The sequence below is a fragment of the Strix aluco genome, chromosome 4, assembly GCF_031877795.1.
Source record: "Strix aluco isolate bStrAlu1 chromosome 4, bStrAlu1.hap1, whole genome shotgun sequence".
Lineage (NCBI taxonomy): Eukaryota > Metazoa > Chordata > Aves > Strigiformes > Strigidae > Strix > Strix aluco.
In genome coordinates this window covers 64,073,520-64,088,837 of record NC_133934.1, presented here as the reverse complement: position 1 = coordinate 64,088,837, position 15,318 = coordinate 64,073,520, and the positions used below count along the sequence as shown (strand labels likewise).

General features: G+C 41.1%; 1 protein-coding gene across 1 annotated transcript in view; it reads left to right on the top strand.

Moving 5' to 3' along the window:
- The window catches only part of CFAP299 (cilia and flagella associated protein 299), a 225,401-nt gene that overhangs the window by 192,131 nt on the left and 17,952 nt on the right, over positions 1-15,318 (top strand). The window contains exon 4 of the mRNA XM_074821457.1: positions 2,677-2,819. Coding sequence (XP_074677558.1) covers positions 2,677-2,819 — 143 coding nt within the window. The remainder of the gene's footprint in view (positions 1-2,676; positions 2,820-15,318) is intronic.

Sequence of the window (15,318 nt, the reverse complement as noted above, 5' to 3'; positions counted from 1 at the left end):
GGTTGTTTGCTGTGGGGATCTGCAGGCTTTTATGAGCCAAATTTATGGCTGAAGCAATTAGGCACAACTCCATGGCTTTTAGCAAACTCACACTTCTGTGTGCTAGTGCTGAAGGTGGCATTGCTTCTTGTGTTTACTGCATTGAAACTACAAGAACTCCTTGGTCCTTCATGAAAACCCCAATTCTGCATGCCTCTAGTGTCTGACCAGAAAAGCAAGAAAAGGAACTCCATGTTGCTAGATGGTCATTGTAGGTCCCTTCCAACTGTTCTGTTCTATTCTATTTTGCTCTAAATTGTAGTAACTATAAGTCAATTTACCCCAGTTCTAAATAGGTTCAGTTGTTAGGCCCAAAAGCTATATGTAAGCATACCTTTCAAACCCCATCTTAAAGTTTTTTTCAGCTTTTGCCATGTAAGTTCCTGTAAACTCACAGGTGGACGTAAAGCACAAACTCCGTGCTTAATAGAATTTGTTGTGTTGGAGACAAATCAGAAGAGTAATAAAGAGGCTTTTAGGAGAAGATTTTCCTGTTCATGGGTTTTATGGTATTTTTATTCTCTCAGTTACTTCTCAGTCAAGAGCTTTATCGTTTTGGGAGGAAAGAGTGCAGATTTGTGCAGGGCTTCTGAGGGGCAAAAAGGTGTGACACAAGAAGTTTAGAATAACTTAAGAAAATTCAAGCTGATTGATAGTTTAATGAATGAATGCTTATAGGTGGTTAGAAATGAATCATGGATAATACTGTAGTATCTGCCAGGTTTTTTTGAACGATCAGATCATACTGTGCAAGGCGTTAATTTAAAACTAGCTTTTCTGAAGGACGATGAATCCCTTTTTCAGATGCATGACATACACCTGGTCTTGTATCTAAGTGTGGATGCAGCATACAGTTGCCTTCCTTTGTGCTGGGGACAGTCTTATTTTTCTCATTGCCTTGTATCTGCCCTTACCTGGCTCTCCAGACACATAAATCAGTTGTTCAAAACGGCAGGGTGCTGGGGATAGGGAGAAGACTTATTTCAAGATAGTCAGATGTATTGCAGGAGATTCTTCTGGCTCATCCTATCAATGATGTTGATGGTACAAAATTGCAAAATGAGTAACACATGTTTTGATGGAATTAAATGTGAAATTGGAAGAGGTAATGTATTTCAAGTATAACAAAGGCTTGCCAGATAAACTATTACCCTCTAGAAATCTGCTGCTGTTAAAATAAGAAATGTTTTTTGAAAGAGTTCCATGTAGTATTGTTTCCATTTCCCCATATTCAAAAAAGAAATATCACTTGATTTCTGTTGAGTAAAAACAAACATGTGTACAGCTAACAATACTGTTATACCTCACCTACCTAATAACCTCTACACTCAGCATTTAGTTTTTCTTATGTGGATCCCAGGATGCAAAAACCCTTCTGTCTTGCAAGTCCACACTCATCCTACTAGTTCTTTTTACTTTTTGTCTTGTGGTAGTGTGTGAAAAAGAATTGCCTTCGACCAACCTATTCTCTGTTCAGTTAGAAAATAAAAGGTAAAGGAACAGAGAAGGACTAGAGAGTAAATGGGAAACAGGGTTTCCCAGCAACAAGTGATGTAGAAAGCTATCCCATCAGTGCCTTTGTGACGTGCATCTCGGCAGCAGAAGAGATGTTCTTTCAAGTGTTACAACCCTAAGGCAGAAAGTAATCTCTTGCAGCCGGAACTGATGCTGAATGTGTCACTGTCCTCCAGATGCCTTGATGCCACCTTCAATTCAGGTCTGACGCGTGGAGGTGTGACAGCTAAATGGGTGATTTGTTCTCCTACTTGTAGCCACCCTGCTTTAGTCAACTTTATTTCTAGGCACAGATTTTGTTTTGCTGTTTGTTTGCTTGTATTTAAATTTCAGATTTTTTGCTCTGGAACTCATTAGCTGTTAGGAATGAAACAGTACAGGGGTTGTCTTGTCTTGAAAGAGAGAGGGCTGGTGAAGTCTGCTCTGTTCTCTGGTCATAGCACAGAATAGAGAGGTGTGTGGCAACCAGTTTCCAGTCTGTCATCTTTCTGAAAAGCTAAAAGTCTGTGAATATTACTTTGACCAGTAAGACCTCTACTTTGGTTGTAGAGGTGCATCCCAAATAAAATAACATTCTCACCCTTCTTACTTTGGTCCGGTAATTAGTACATGGACAGTAGCAATGTAGAATTGCCAAACAAAACCACCCTTGCTTAAAAATAGGTGTCCAATGGCATTAAACTACTTCAGGATTATGTGTATGAGGCTGGCAGATATGGCCCAGGAGCTGTGGGAAAACCCTTCCGAAGTGTCAGCAGGAGACATGGGGAATACATGAGGTCATGTTGCATGACACTGCATTTATACTTAACTGCACTGCTGCCATGCTTGTGTTAAGAATATGCTATAATATGAAGTACTTTAAGTGTCACAGAATCATCTAGGTTGGAAAGGACCTTGAAGATCATCTAGTCCAACATTTAACCTAGCATTGGCAGTTTCCAACTACACCATATCCCTCAGCGCTAAACTCCTATCCCTCAGTGTCTTAACTCCTAACAGAAGCCTGACCCAGGTGAAGTTGAAAATGTTTATACAGTCTCTAAATATGTCTTTAAATAGAAATCTGTGCACATATATATGCTTCTATTCTTCATTTGTGGCTGCCTTTTTGTTTTCCAGTCCATAATCTTCATTCGTGACCTAAATTCTCATCACCAGGAGGTATCTGCATATATCGACTATGCACACAGACTGACAACAGATGATTTTGAAGTCTACTTCAGTGGGAAGAAAAGACTTCTCCCTCGGAACACTGATCTGAGGTATTTATCTTGACTTTGTTTTCATTTATTTGCATTTAGGCAATATATAGAGAAAGATTTTAATGTTTTTGATCAGAAAGATAGCTTAAGACAATGTTTTTCACTGAAAGGCAAACATCATGGATCAGAATTAGTTGTGGAGAACAGCTTTAAGAAGGGTCTCTGTCAGATTTATTTAGTCCAGAGCATAAAACTTAACCAGAATGTTACAACCTTCACCTGTCTCTGCATTGCTCATTACCATGAGGAGTCTGTAAAGAGCAACATGCTTTGACCAGTAAGAGCACACTTCTGGAGATGCCACAGGCCACGTAGCTGCAGTCAGCAATTGCCAGAACATCTCTAGCTTTGTCCGCTCTCCACAGAGTCCATTGGAGGATGTTTTGCTTTGAAAGTGGGCTGCCTGCAGAGGTCTTCTGGTGGCAAGTAAGATGGTATGTTATCTGTGGCTAACAAGAAGTATCATCAGTGAACTTTTTCACCGAAGAATGTGTTTTCCTTAAAATACGTCCTGTGCCTGAGAGCCCGGAGATATACGTGTGAGAGATGTTTGTGCACTTCTCTTGGTGACAGCCAAGTTGAAGAGACTTGGTGCAGCAAAGCTTGGGACCTGGGGCTGGGGCCTGGGACTGTGCCTAGAACTGAAACAGTGTGTGATATGACAGGCAGGTGCTGTTGGATACAGGGGAAGAGATGGTAAAAATGTCAGTGGGCTGGTGTTGTGAATCGTTATGGAAGTCTTCTCTTCCCACATGTTAGAAGGTAAGAACTGTTAACAACTAGCTGCAATGTCATGCGCAGTTACTGTGTCCTGGTGAAAAGGTGTCCAGTACAAATGAGTTAATGCATTTTCTCCATTCTCTGAGAGTGGTTTTCTGTAATGCAAATCGCTGCAAATACAGTTCAAACTCTGGTATGTGTTACAGAGGGAGAAAGCAGGAATGAGTGTTGGAGGCGACAAGTGGGCTAGTGAAGGTTTTGTGTTCTTCGTTCACAGGACAGCAGATGTCAGTAATGAGGCAGAGATACTGAAATCTCTTAGCTCTACCTGTGATAGGAAGCAAAAATCTTGATTATATGTTTTTAAATCACAGGGATGAACAGGCAGTTGCTGTTTATGACTGAATTAAGAACAGGAGTGAATATAAAATTGTGTCTGCTTTGCATATGATGTCCTTGCTACAATTAGGATTTATTAGTAACTCATAAATAAGTCTTTTTAAATAATTGTTGTCATATTCAGTAAGAAGTGTCACTGATGTATCCAGTAGGTATGCTTAGTCCTGGTTATTCTGAGTTGAAAAAGTCTCATTTAATGTATACTTCAACCTCTTTATCCTTCCCTTGTGTCAAAACCAGGGTACACTGCAAACTTCATGGATAGCTCAGTGTGTTCATTCCTTCTAGTGGTTGAATATAGCTTCAGGTGATATTTCATTTAACCTCTTTGTTAAAAAAAAAAAAAAAAGAAAAATTGTGGTGGGGATAGAGCATATATATGGGTTTTTATAACTAGAATGTAAAATATGCAGAAGTGCATTTGAACTTTCCAGCTGAACATAAAGGGGAGTTAAGATAAAGCATATGCAATGCCAGGAAGGCTAGTTTGTTTTATTTATAATATAGGTATGAATGTGTGTGCTGTAGTTAATGAGGTTCATATACAGACATATAAATATATATAACTATACCTACATATAATGAAGTCTTAGTACATTCTACACTGGCTAAAGAAAAAACCTTCATTTTATGGTTTAATGATGTGGTTCTTGATGCATCACTTGTACAAACTGGCTGTTTGTAAAAGCCCCATCATGCCACAGAAAATCTCTAGCCACATTTATGTATCCTGTGGTGTGCTGGTTTTGTCTGGGATAGAGTTAATTTTCTTCATAGTAGCTAATATGGTGCAGTGTGTTGGATTTTGTGCTGAAAACAGTGCTGATAATGGAGAGATGCTATTGTTATCACTGAAGAGTGCTTGCACAGCGTCAAGGCCTTTTCTGCTCCTCACCCCGCCCCACCAGCAAGTAGGTTGGGGGTGCACAGGAAGTTGGGAGGGGACACACAGCTGGGACAGCTGACCCCAACTGACCCAAGGGATATCCCATACTATACGACATCACGGTCAGCATATAAAGCTGGGGGAAGGAGGAGGAAGGGGGGGACGTTAGGAGTGATGGCGTTTGTCTTCCCAAGTAACCGTTACGCATGATGGAGCCCTGCTTTCCTGGAGATGGCTGAACACCTGCCTGCCCATGGGAAGTGGTGAATGGATTCCTTGTTTTGCTTCACTTGGGTGCATGGCTTTTGCTTTACCTGTTAAACTATCTTTATGTCAATGGATGAGTTTTCTTACTTTTACTCTTCTGATTCTCTCCCCCATCCCACCGCAGTGGGGGGAATGAGCAAGTGGCTGTGTGGGGCTTAGTTGCTGCCTGGAACCATGGCACGTGGTCCACTGGAGTTGTCGAGTGCCCCATTTTGTATCAGGTGTCTTCAGAGCAGCACGTTTCATTCCCACTATGCCTCTCATGGTTAACATAGTGAATGTTATTGGACAGATGGAGGACAGGTATGAAGAAGCCTCGGAAGAAAGACTTGGCTAGTACTGTACTGATCTAAAGATTCTTGTTGGCAGAGAGCTTCCCATGTCCCCTGAAAACCTTTTTATTGAGTAGTTAAAAACATCCTGTTGAGTTTTAAATTTGAACTTCACCTGGTGTATCCTGTATCTGTAGTTGCATGCCAGGTTAAATACAGCTTTAGGATTAGACAAGTTGTAATTACATAGTCTGTCATCAAAACTGTCTTCATCCATTCTTCAGTAATTTAAAAAGAATTATCTTACAGGTAAGTGTGCATTTAATAGTTATCTCTCATCTTGGTAGTCTTACTCCTCTGCCTCTTTGCTTTCTGTGCAGCTTCTTCAAAATGTATCAAGAATGCTGTTTGTGAATGGGGATAATTTAACTGTATGGATAATTTTGTGACTTCAGCTTTGAATCCCTTGTCAAGCTCTGAACCTAAGTCTTTTCAACACTTTTTTCTTCCCTGGATACTGATGCATTTAAGTAGGTATAAAAATGTCCAACTATAGACAGCATGTCTACTTTTCAGGCTGAAAGACTGGGTGAGTATTTCTGTCAAAAGTGGTTGTTCCTAGAAGTCATTGTTTCAGTCTAAATTGTTCCAAAATGCTCCTACCTTAATGAGCAAGTCAGTTTGGGAAACTGCTTCACTCAGAGCTTTGCGAAGCCCTTGCTCTTGGTCATACTCTTAGTCACTTGGGAGATTGTAAATCTTGGATTTTGTAGGAGAGGTTAGTATCTTGTGCAGAGCTATGAAATTATCTTTTAAATATGGAAATCCATACTTTACTGCAACACATTTTTTCCTTAGCTGTCTGAGGCTGTCAGAAGATATTAATTTTGGTCTGAAGTACTCTCTGAATCAGATTCTTGTTCACAATACAAAGTAAAAATATTGAACAATGAAGTTTATGTGATATTCATACTTTAAATCCGGTGGGTAGTATCAGAGGCTCTTGTATTTGATCTACGTGGTTCCTCTGAGTATTTTTGCCATTTTATTGCATTGCCCTATCGAGGGAGTATTATTTATATGATATAATCCTCATTTGGTTCCAGTTTATTAAATGAAAGGAATGTGTTAGGCAGTCAGTTCTTAAAGAGGTCTGGAATCTGGACTGTAATTGAATCCATTCCCTCTCAGCTAATTTATGTAATCTGATGAGAAACAAGTGTAATACAATTTGTTCAAAGAAAATGGAGAATGTTCACTCTATGGAACCATACCAAAAAAGTTCTCTGCATAGCAAAAGACAAAGTTTGAGCTGCCTTCTGTCTGATCAGCCATACTTTGAGCTCCTCACCTCCTAGCGAAGGAAGATGAAGTGAACGTTTTGCAGTATAATTGTACTGTTTCAATTTTGTGTGAATTCCTGCCCTGATTTTTCATTAGTTTTCTGCGGCAGCCTGCTAGATATGGTATTTTTGATACTGTACACTGTAGTGTTTTATCCTCACGCTTGGCTTGTGGTTGCAGTGTTTTCATTTCTGCTTACTAGTGTGTGCATTCTTTTCTAAGGAAAAGGAGACATTTACTGTAGAACACAGGTCCCAGATTTTCCCCTGAACTAATGGTCTGAAATCATTTACTTATCTCATCAGCAGTGAAACTCGTTTGGTTTTGGCCCCCGCACGTGTCAGTTTGAGCATGGGAGGTCCAGCATTCAGGGCTTTGTGGTGATGCACCTCGTCTGTGATAGAAGTGCATCATGACACATGGGTACTTTCAGATATGGCATGTTGTTCTTTGCTGTTGGCAAGAACAATCCTATCAGCTTCTGCCCTTCTCCTCTTATAGTTCAGCTGTGGTCTGTTTTGGCTGCAAGTGGGCGCAGCATTTGGCAGTCATTCATTAACTGGGGTTGGAATTCCCTGCCGTTTTATTGTCAGGTATATTCTAAGATACCATCTGTTAATCTGTAAAGACCTGTAGGCCAAATCATGGCCAGCAATATGTTCCTAAGTGTGGGGCATGAGGCAACTTCTCCCTTCCCTGCTGTACCCTGTACCCTGCAGATTTGAGAGCAATTTACAGAAGAGAGCTTCTCTACCCCATTTATCCACCGGAGAGCTGAGAAAGAAGCGGTTGCATTTTCATGCTCTGTGGCACAGGCAGTCCCACTGTGCCAGGCAGAAGATGTGCAGAGAACTCCTCCTCCCTCAAGGAGCAGGCAGTGGGAGCTGAACCAAACTCCAGCTGCGCCCCAGCTGCGCCCTGGGAGCTGTGAGGCAGCAGTGACCCACATGCAGGGGTTGTGGTAATCCCAGAATGCAGCCTGAAGCCTCTGGAAATCATTTCTCCCCAGCCAGGGCATGCTCTGTGGCTGCCTGTAAATTGATTACAGCAGCTAGAGGTAGGAGCAAGTCACCTATAACAGGCAGCATGAGCGTGTACTTGGTGATGTGTGTTACTGTGGATTTCCTTCCAGCCTTCAGAGAGCAGGATATTGAATGAGAGTTAGAGGAAAACAGGCTGTGTTTGTTTTGGTGTTCTGTTTTGTTGATCAGGAGGGGTCTTTTTGCATATATAACAGGAGGTTGTCCTTGTGTCGAAAGATCCACAGTTAGCCATTTCTCCAGCTGCCCTGGCGGTGTGTTTACTTCAGTTGGCTCTGGAAGGGAAACCCTTTGGAAACTCACTCTTGGTGTACATCTGCGGACCCTATTCATCATCTGTTTTGCATGTCAGCCTCCAGCTACCCCAGCTGACACAAGGCAAGTCAGCTTCTCAGTAGTGTTGAATGCCTACAAATCAGAAGCTGATCTGAACGATCGGATGCTATGGATATAGACCATGAGTTAAGTCCAAACTTAATTTCAGGAAAAAGGTAGAAACATCCTGAGTTTCCAAAATGTGCAATCTCCAATCTTGGAGAGGATTGGACAGACTCCACCCCCTAATTACCATACTGCTAGTAATATTACAGTTCAAAGAATTTAGGGTTGAGAAAAAAAAAACATCCCTTCAACATCCCAATGTTGTAAGGACTTTGCCATGAAAGAGTAAATTTCATTGTATCTTTTGAAAAGAGATACTGGTTTCAAACAGTTTGACATGGGCAATACTTTGGTTTATAGTTCACAAAAAGTAGATACGTGTTTTTTGAGTTGGTTGTCATCATACTTAATGTTTACAAAACCATCTTGGTCTTTGGTTACAACTGTGTTCAGTGTTTGTTGACCAATATCCCAATAATAATAAGCCAGTTGCTTTTGAGACTTTGGGGAAATGGGTGGCAAAGGATGTGAAACTAGGGAACCTGGATGAGAACGAAGCCAGTGAAGGCCGGTGTCACTCCAGGCATTTTGGCTGGAGCCCTCTCTAGCCATAATGGGGGAAAAAATGTTGTTCTTACTGTTTAACTGTGACTCCGGAGTCCTTTCCTTGTATAATGGTATTCATCATTAGTGTCCTAACTCACAGATAGCATGGCCTGATTTTTGAAGATTTTCAGTACCTACACTATTGTTGCTTTCAGTAGTATTATATAGTAGCATATGCAGTAGTAACGGCTTAGTCTGTCATCCATTAGGTTCCTATTTATGCATGTTTCTGTGTCACGTTCGGCATCCAAGATTTTTCATCATAGTCTTCAAATCTTTTGGAGGTGAAGTGATGCCATTGTGCTGACCGGAGGAGTGGCAGTGCAGAAGTCCAGGGGGGTAGTTCTTAACCATGCTTAGGTATGCATGGCAATTGAGAGCAAGTGGCAGATAGACGTGTAGGGGAAAGGAGAGTACATTCAGACTTGGTGTTTGCATGTGTGAGAAGAAAATTCCATTGCTGCCAACTCAGTAAATGTTTAATTTGGAGATGGTATGCTTCCACATCTGGCTCATATTTAAATACAGCAAATACTACTTTTCACTTTCAATTTCTCTCCTTTTTTCAATTCAAACTTCAATCTCGTAAGAAAGAGAAAGTCTCTTTAAGAGGAAGGATTGGCTTTTTACAGCTTTGAACAAACTTACTGTATACATTTGAAATAGGGAAATGGAAACTACAAATCGCTAAAATCTTAGGAGAGAAAAAATTGTAACGTAGGGGCAAGGCTATCTTACTCTCCTTGTCAGTGCAGTTGTACAATCACCAGAAAGAACAGAACAGTAGGAAAAACCTCTCAGAAAATAGAAATTGGCCAAGCGCTTCTCTGGAATGTCATTTGGGTTGAAGCTTCTGTGTGCAATTTGAGAATCAGAATTGATTCATGGCTGTTTACACGTGAAGACAGCGTTATGATGCACAGACAGATGCATAAGGCAATCGGACCTAAACATGATAGCTCTTTCTCCTCTTACCAATTCACTGAAAGTAAAGGGAATGATTTTGCAGTACTTCAAATCTTATATATCTTGCCTCACCAGATAGCTGCATATCTTCCCACCAGCCCCAGTTCTCTCTTAATGTGGACCAGAAATGATACTGAATTAATCTTTGCAGTGCTGACAATAGATATGTGCTGCTGCTGTCAGGCTGTTTTTTATCAAGCTCCTCTAAATCATCCTATTGTTTGCATAAGATCTGCCAGTCAGTGTGCCACAAACCCAGCCATGTCTCATGTGTGGAAAATGTGCCTAACCCTCTCAAGCAGCAATTTTAAAGGCCCCTTTAAGGTGCCCACCAGAATGGGCTTCCTGGTGTGGCTGCAGTGTAACTAATGATATTAGAAACAGAAACAGCTAATGAGTGAGGTCCCAAACAAGAGACCTAAGTAGACATTCACTTAACTGCTTTTGTATTTAGAGAAACACTTAAAGCATGTATTTACATGCCTCTCTAAGCAAGAAAACTCAATAAGGACCCCAGATCGGGGCTTTAATTACTGAATGTGTTTGCACTTTAAATGTTAAGAAGCACATAAGTTAAAATGCAGTGCACCATGATTAGTTGCACTGTTTACTTAAAGTCTGTGTCAGAAAGAATGAGTGTGTCAAGTGTGGAGGTAGAGTTGTTGAGGCACTACAGAGCCAAGCGTGTTATGTCACCCATCTGGGGCAGCAGGCCTGGTCAGCACAGTATAGCCTGAATGCATCTGCCCTGACTCTGCAAGCGTAGCTTTGGTTTGCGTTGTGGTGGCTGATCTCAGTGTTGTCCATTAGTAATGGACATCAAAGGGATGTTTATAACAAAGCTCAGGGTCCCATAGTTTTGCGAGTACTTTTCTGGAAACTTTGTGCTTTTGGTTTGTTGTCCGGACATGTAAACATCAGCCAGAGCACTGTGTGGTGATCCTGAGGCAGCATGTGATTTCTGCCACACATGGGTGTCTGAGAAACCGCTTTTTCCTTCTAGTTAGACCAGGAAATAACTGTGGCTGAAGTCGGTATGTCCAGATTTTTTAATGGATGGTTGTATGGAATAACTAGCACTTTCTTTACTTGCCAGCTATATCCTAGTGAAAATGATGACAAAATTCTCCTTCACTGCATTGATAAGTAATGGTATTGCTTTGGTTGCCAGCTGCTGTAGGTAAAGCTGTGCATTTGTGGCAGACAATGTTAAGGTTTAACTGGAGAATCACTACGTCTTGCCATAAACAGAATTTCTCCCTAATGCTTTGCAGGGTGATAGATAGCCCCTATCTGTGCCTGGCCTAAGAGACCAGAGGTGGTTTCTTGGCGATTAACTTCCAGGAACCAGAATTAATGCTGAGGGAGGGACCTGTTGAGGGATCTGTTTTAACTCCTTAGAAAAACTGTCCCTAAAACTTCTAAAGCTATTATATGGAAAAGACCTAGTATCTTTAAAATGTTCAGGGGGCGGTGGGAGAAGAGAGAGGGAAAGGAGCAGGGAGAGACAGAGGAACAACCCCTAATGAGCTCAGAATAACTCAGCGATTGCTGGCTTTTGTGGCTGCATTTTTCAAGCTTTCCTGTCTGAACTATGTCAATAATTAAAGATCCAATGAAGGATGGATATGCAACTGGATTTCCCACATCCTCGGTGAGGTCTGAGCAATCAGGGTCTTGAAATAAACATTTGGTTGAAAAATTCCTCAGTACCCCAAACTGAATCTACTTATCTCCTGTGCTGCAGTAGAGGTCTGCAAGTAATTTGATTGTGTACAAAGAAGTATTTCCAGTTAAAAGTTCTTGTTCAGTATCAGTTTGTTTTCCCTCATTTTTGGATTATTGTAATGCCAGGTACTTGTCTTTTCTCCTGTGTGATGCCAGTTAAACTTTCTTTGTATGGAAATGTCTTCTGCTTCTAATCATTTCACTGCTTATCCTTAAATCGCATCAGTGAGAAGTAAGTACATAAAAATCTAAACAGCATCTTACTAGGATCTTCTTTTCTGGCGGCAATGGTCATGTCAAACATACTTCATCAAAACCAAGTTAGTGTAATTGCAGTAATTTTCAGTTTGCTTCTACAAGTATTCTTGAAAAGGAACACACGCTTTATAAGCAGTGTACACTGACTGTATCACCTCTTCATGCCATTGTATCGCAGTACTTACAAGCTTTAAATCTGCATTGCTTAGGGGGTATTAGGAAGGTAAAAAAACCAAAGTCCTGGCCTCTAGCAGAGATCTGTGTGGATAAAGAATATATTTCTCTGTACTTCTCTTGATTACTTAAAAAAAGGCGGGCTGTGAGACAATCTTTTTTTGTTTGCACTAGAGAGTTCATATTTATGTTTGTGAAAATCTTTATATGACACACAATAGTTATTTTATTTTCAAAATATCCTGAAGGCACCCATGCTTATGGAGAGCAGATGGAGGTCTGGTTCGTGAGTCAGTAAGCCTGCAGGAGAAAGCCCTGAGGGTTGTGTTTCAGCCTCATCTACTTCAAGACAGGGCAGCTTGCTTAATGCCAACAGGGGGTATGCCAAGTAGGAGTAATGTGTCTCAGATGTAAAATACTGTAAATGTTAGAAAGTGTGTCGTGTCCTTTTTGACATCTTTTTTTTCTGTCATCCAACATACACCTCCCTTCTCTTCCTCCATAAAATAAGTATGACTTTGTTTTCCCTGTCTTTTGTTTTAAATCTTTTCTGTTTTCTTGGTCTCTGAATTTCCTTAATTCCCCCTGCCTCCTTTTCCCCTCTTGCTCACAGATGCTTATGGAGAGCTCACAAATTGGACATTCCTCTGGGAAGCCTCATAACAGTTCTTTGTGTCTGTGTTTTTCATGGAAACAAGAATGTCTCGTAGTCAAAGCCCCATTGCATGCTCTCTGATGCTGGGCTGTGCTGTGACAGTGGCAGTGACACAGCTCTCGCCCAGAGGTGCCACGGTGTCATTTTGGCAGTGTAGGAGCAGCCCTCCCTGCTTGCAGAGCTTGTAGCTTGGGTTGTGGTGACTGCTCAGCGTGACTCTTGGAGCTTTTCATTTTCCCTTTTATCCCAGGCTTAGTGGTTGAGTGGCAGGGAGTTCCCATGCTTTTCCAAGTGAGCCCAGTGGGGCTTGTTCCGTGCAATCCGAGTCTCACAGCCCCAGTAAATTCTTCTGGTGCTTTTCCAGGGGCTGAAGTATGAGACCAATTTAAGGAAATAATGTAATGCACTGCAATAGTAAAGATACCATACATCTGCATGTGATGACAACTTAACTGCAGGTACTGTATGGGTCCCACAGGTTATTTTTATTATGTCTCTGAAAATGACCACAAGCTAGGAAAGTGACTTAATTCCTTTCACTGATAGGGCACTTTTGGAGGGTATGTTTTAACTCTGCTATGAGTTTTAAATAGGCTATCCCCCCTCCTGCCGGCCCCCTTTCTTGATTAATGCCTGGAGACTATGGATTTAGAATGACATTCCAGGCTGATCTAGTAACAAGGTTTGGATGTGAAAGCTGCGCGTGTTGAGCCAAGCTGGAGTCCTCGCTATGCCAGAAATGCGTTGTTTCAGCACTCTGTCTGGGCAGTGCACCTGCACCTACGCGCTGGAGCTGCCACCGAGGAAACCTTCCTGCAATCCTGCTTCTCATTACATTCCCAGATCAAAATGTTCTTTGTAACAACATGGTATCTGGCTAGCTCCCTCTCCTGCACTGGTATACCCTGAGGTTTGTGGGATACTGATACCACGGTCTCCAAGATGTTCAAAAGCTCAGATAAACATTTGGTAATATGGATTTATGGCCGCCTATGCACAGGCAGATCACACATGTTGTAACCACACTGAAAATATTTCCTGAGGAACAGCAGGAGGAGGGGTGGGAGAGGCATGGGCTAGCATTTAAGGTGGGGAAGGAAAGGTAATTCTTCTGTTCTTAATGCTCTTTGGAGCTAATGGTACCATTTTAAAGCACTTACTAGAATTAGTGAGGTAAAGAGAGATGCTTTTTTTTTTTTTTTTTTGAAATGGAACATTCAAATTATTTCTAGCATCATATAATCCCACATATATAATGTTACAGCATATAATCCTGAACTTTTCAGCCCAAAACTGATACAGAAGTCAGAATTTTCACAACATTTGCCACTTTTACTAAAAACCCCACAACTGATTAATCAGACCTTTCACATTTACTAAAATAAACAAGGAAATAAAAAATGTTTTGATAATGGAAGCCCTGTTATTTATTTGAATAGTGCTACACTGGACACCAAAGCAGGGATAACGAATGGGAGTGCTAGTTCTGATCTATAAATTCCTGTGTGGCTTCAGACCTGAGAGGAAGAGACACAGTCTCCATGTGAGAGGGTGATATTTGTCTTGCTGGCATTGCATCGGATGAACCTGCATGCATGGACAGGGAAGGGTGGAAAAGTCATTTTGCTGGAGGCTGTTTGCTGGGGAAGCCCCTTTCCTTGCCTGTGGGGCAGAGGAACAGTGACAGCCCTTGGCTTCCAAGCGTGCCGGCAGCAGGGGCACAGTAAAAGCTTGTAGCTGTTACGGGCCATGATTTGCCAGGGTGTCTGCAGTCTTCCCAGAGCATATTTGCATGTGTTTAATAGATGGGTGTTGATAGGCTGCTTTCTTTAATTCTGCGATAATTTTCCACTATGTTTGCTGTTTCCACTGAAATGCTGATACATGCCTGCAAATACCTTTTGATGTATGGGTTTCTTGTAAGATTATAACTTTACATAAAACACTGAAGTATAACATGAATTATGTTGTGTTCTGTACTTGTGAAATTCTGTCCTGAAGAAGACAGATGACAGATGTTAAATGTCTAGCAGGCAGGAGTTGTGGTAGCGTATAGCTCTGGTTGGATGCACAAGAACTGGTAAATTTTCTCAATTTTTGTTTAAGAATATCCCTTTTCTTACTGTTGGACATGGCAGTATTCTGTTCTACATATGACACATACATCATATTTTCAGTACTCTAAGCCATTCAACTACATTAAGCAGATGTGGAAAACCAACAATGATTACATCAGTTATAAATCCTAATATTTGAGAATCCAGCTCAAAACATTAGGGAGGGTAACAACTTATGTATGATTTTTAATGTAAAATTGCTAAAAAGTTATTAATCTGCTGTAAGTCAGATTTTCCCTCTGTTAAACCATTGTGCTGTTCCAGTGTTTTGAGAAGCAATTAATCATTTTTTCTCATGTACGCCCCACATACACTGTCTTCAGAGAAAGATCTTTCTTGAAAACTTTTTTTGTAGTTGTTTTGCTAAGTTCTGGTGTGTATCTTTTGTCCATCGCAGTTTGTGACGTTGCTGTCCATGCTGCCCGGTAAACGGATGTTCCCCATCACTGTCACATTTTTGCTTTTCCCCCTGTCACCTGATCCCTTTGTATGTTAGATGACAATTGTCGCGTTTTCTTGCAGGCTTAGGACTGTTGTTACCTACCTGTTAAAATCAGAATAACCTTACCGTAGCTGTCAAGGAACTTTATGTATATGTTCTTTTGCAAGGTATGTAAAAGACTTTGCTGTCTCTGTTTTTATGCTATGAAACACATACTTAAATGAGGGTTGTTCTTACATTGCTC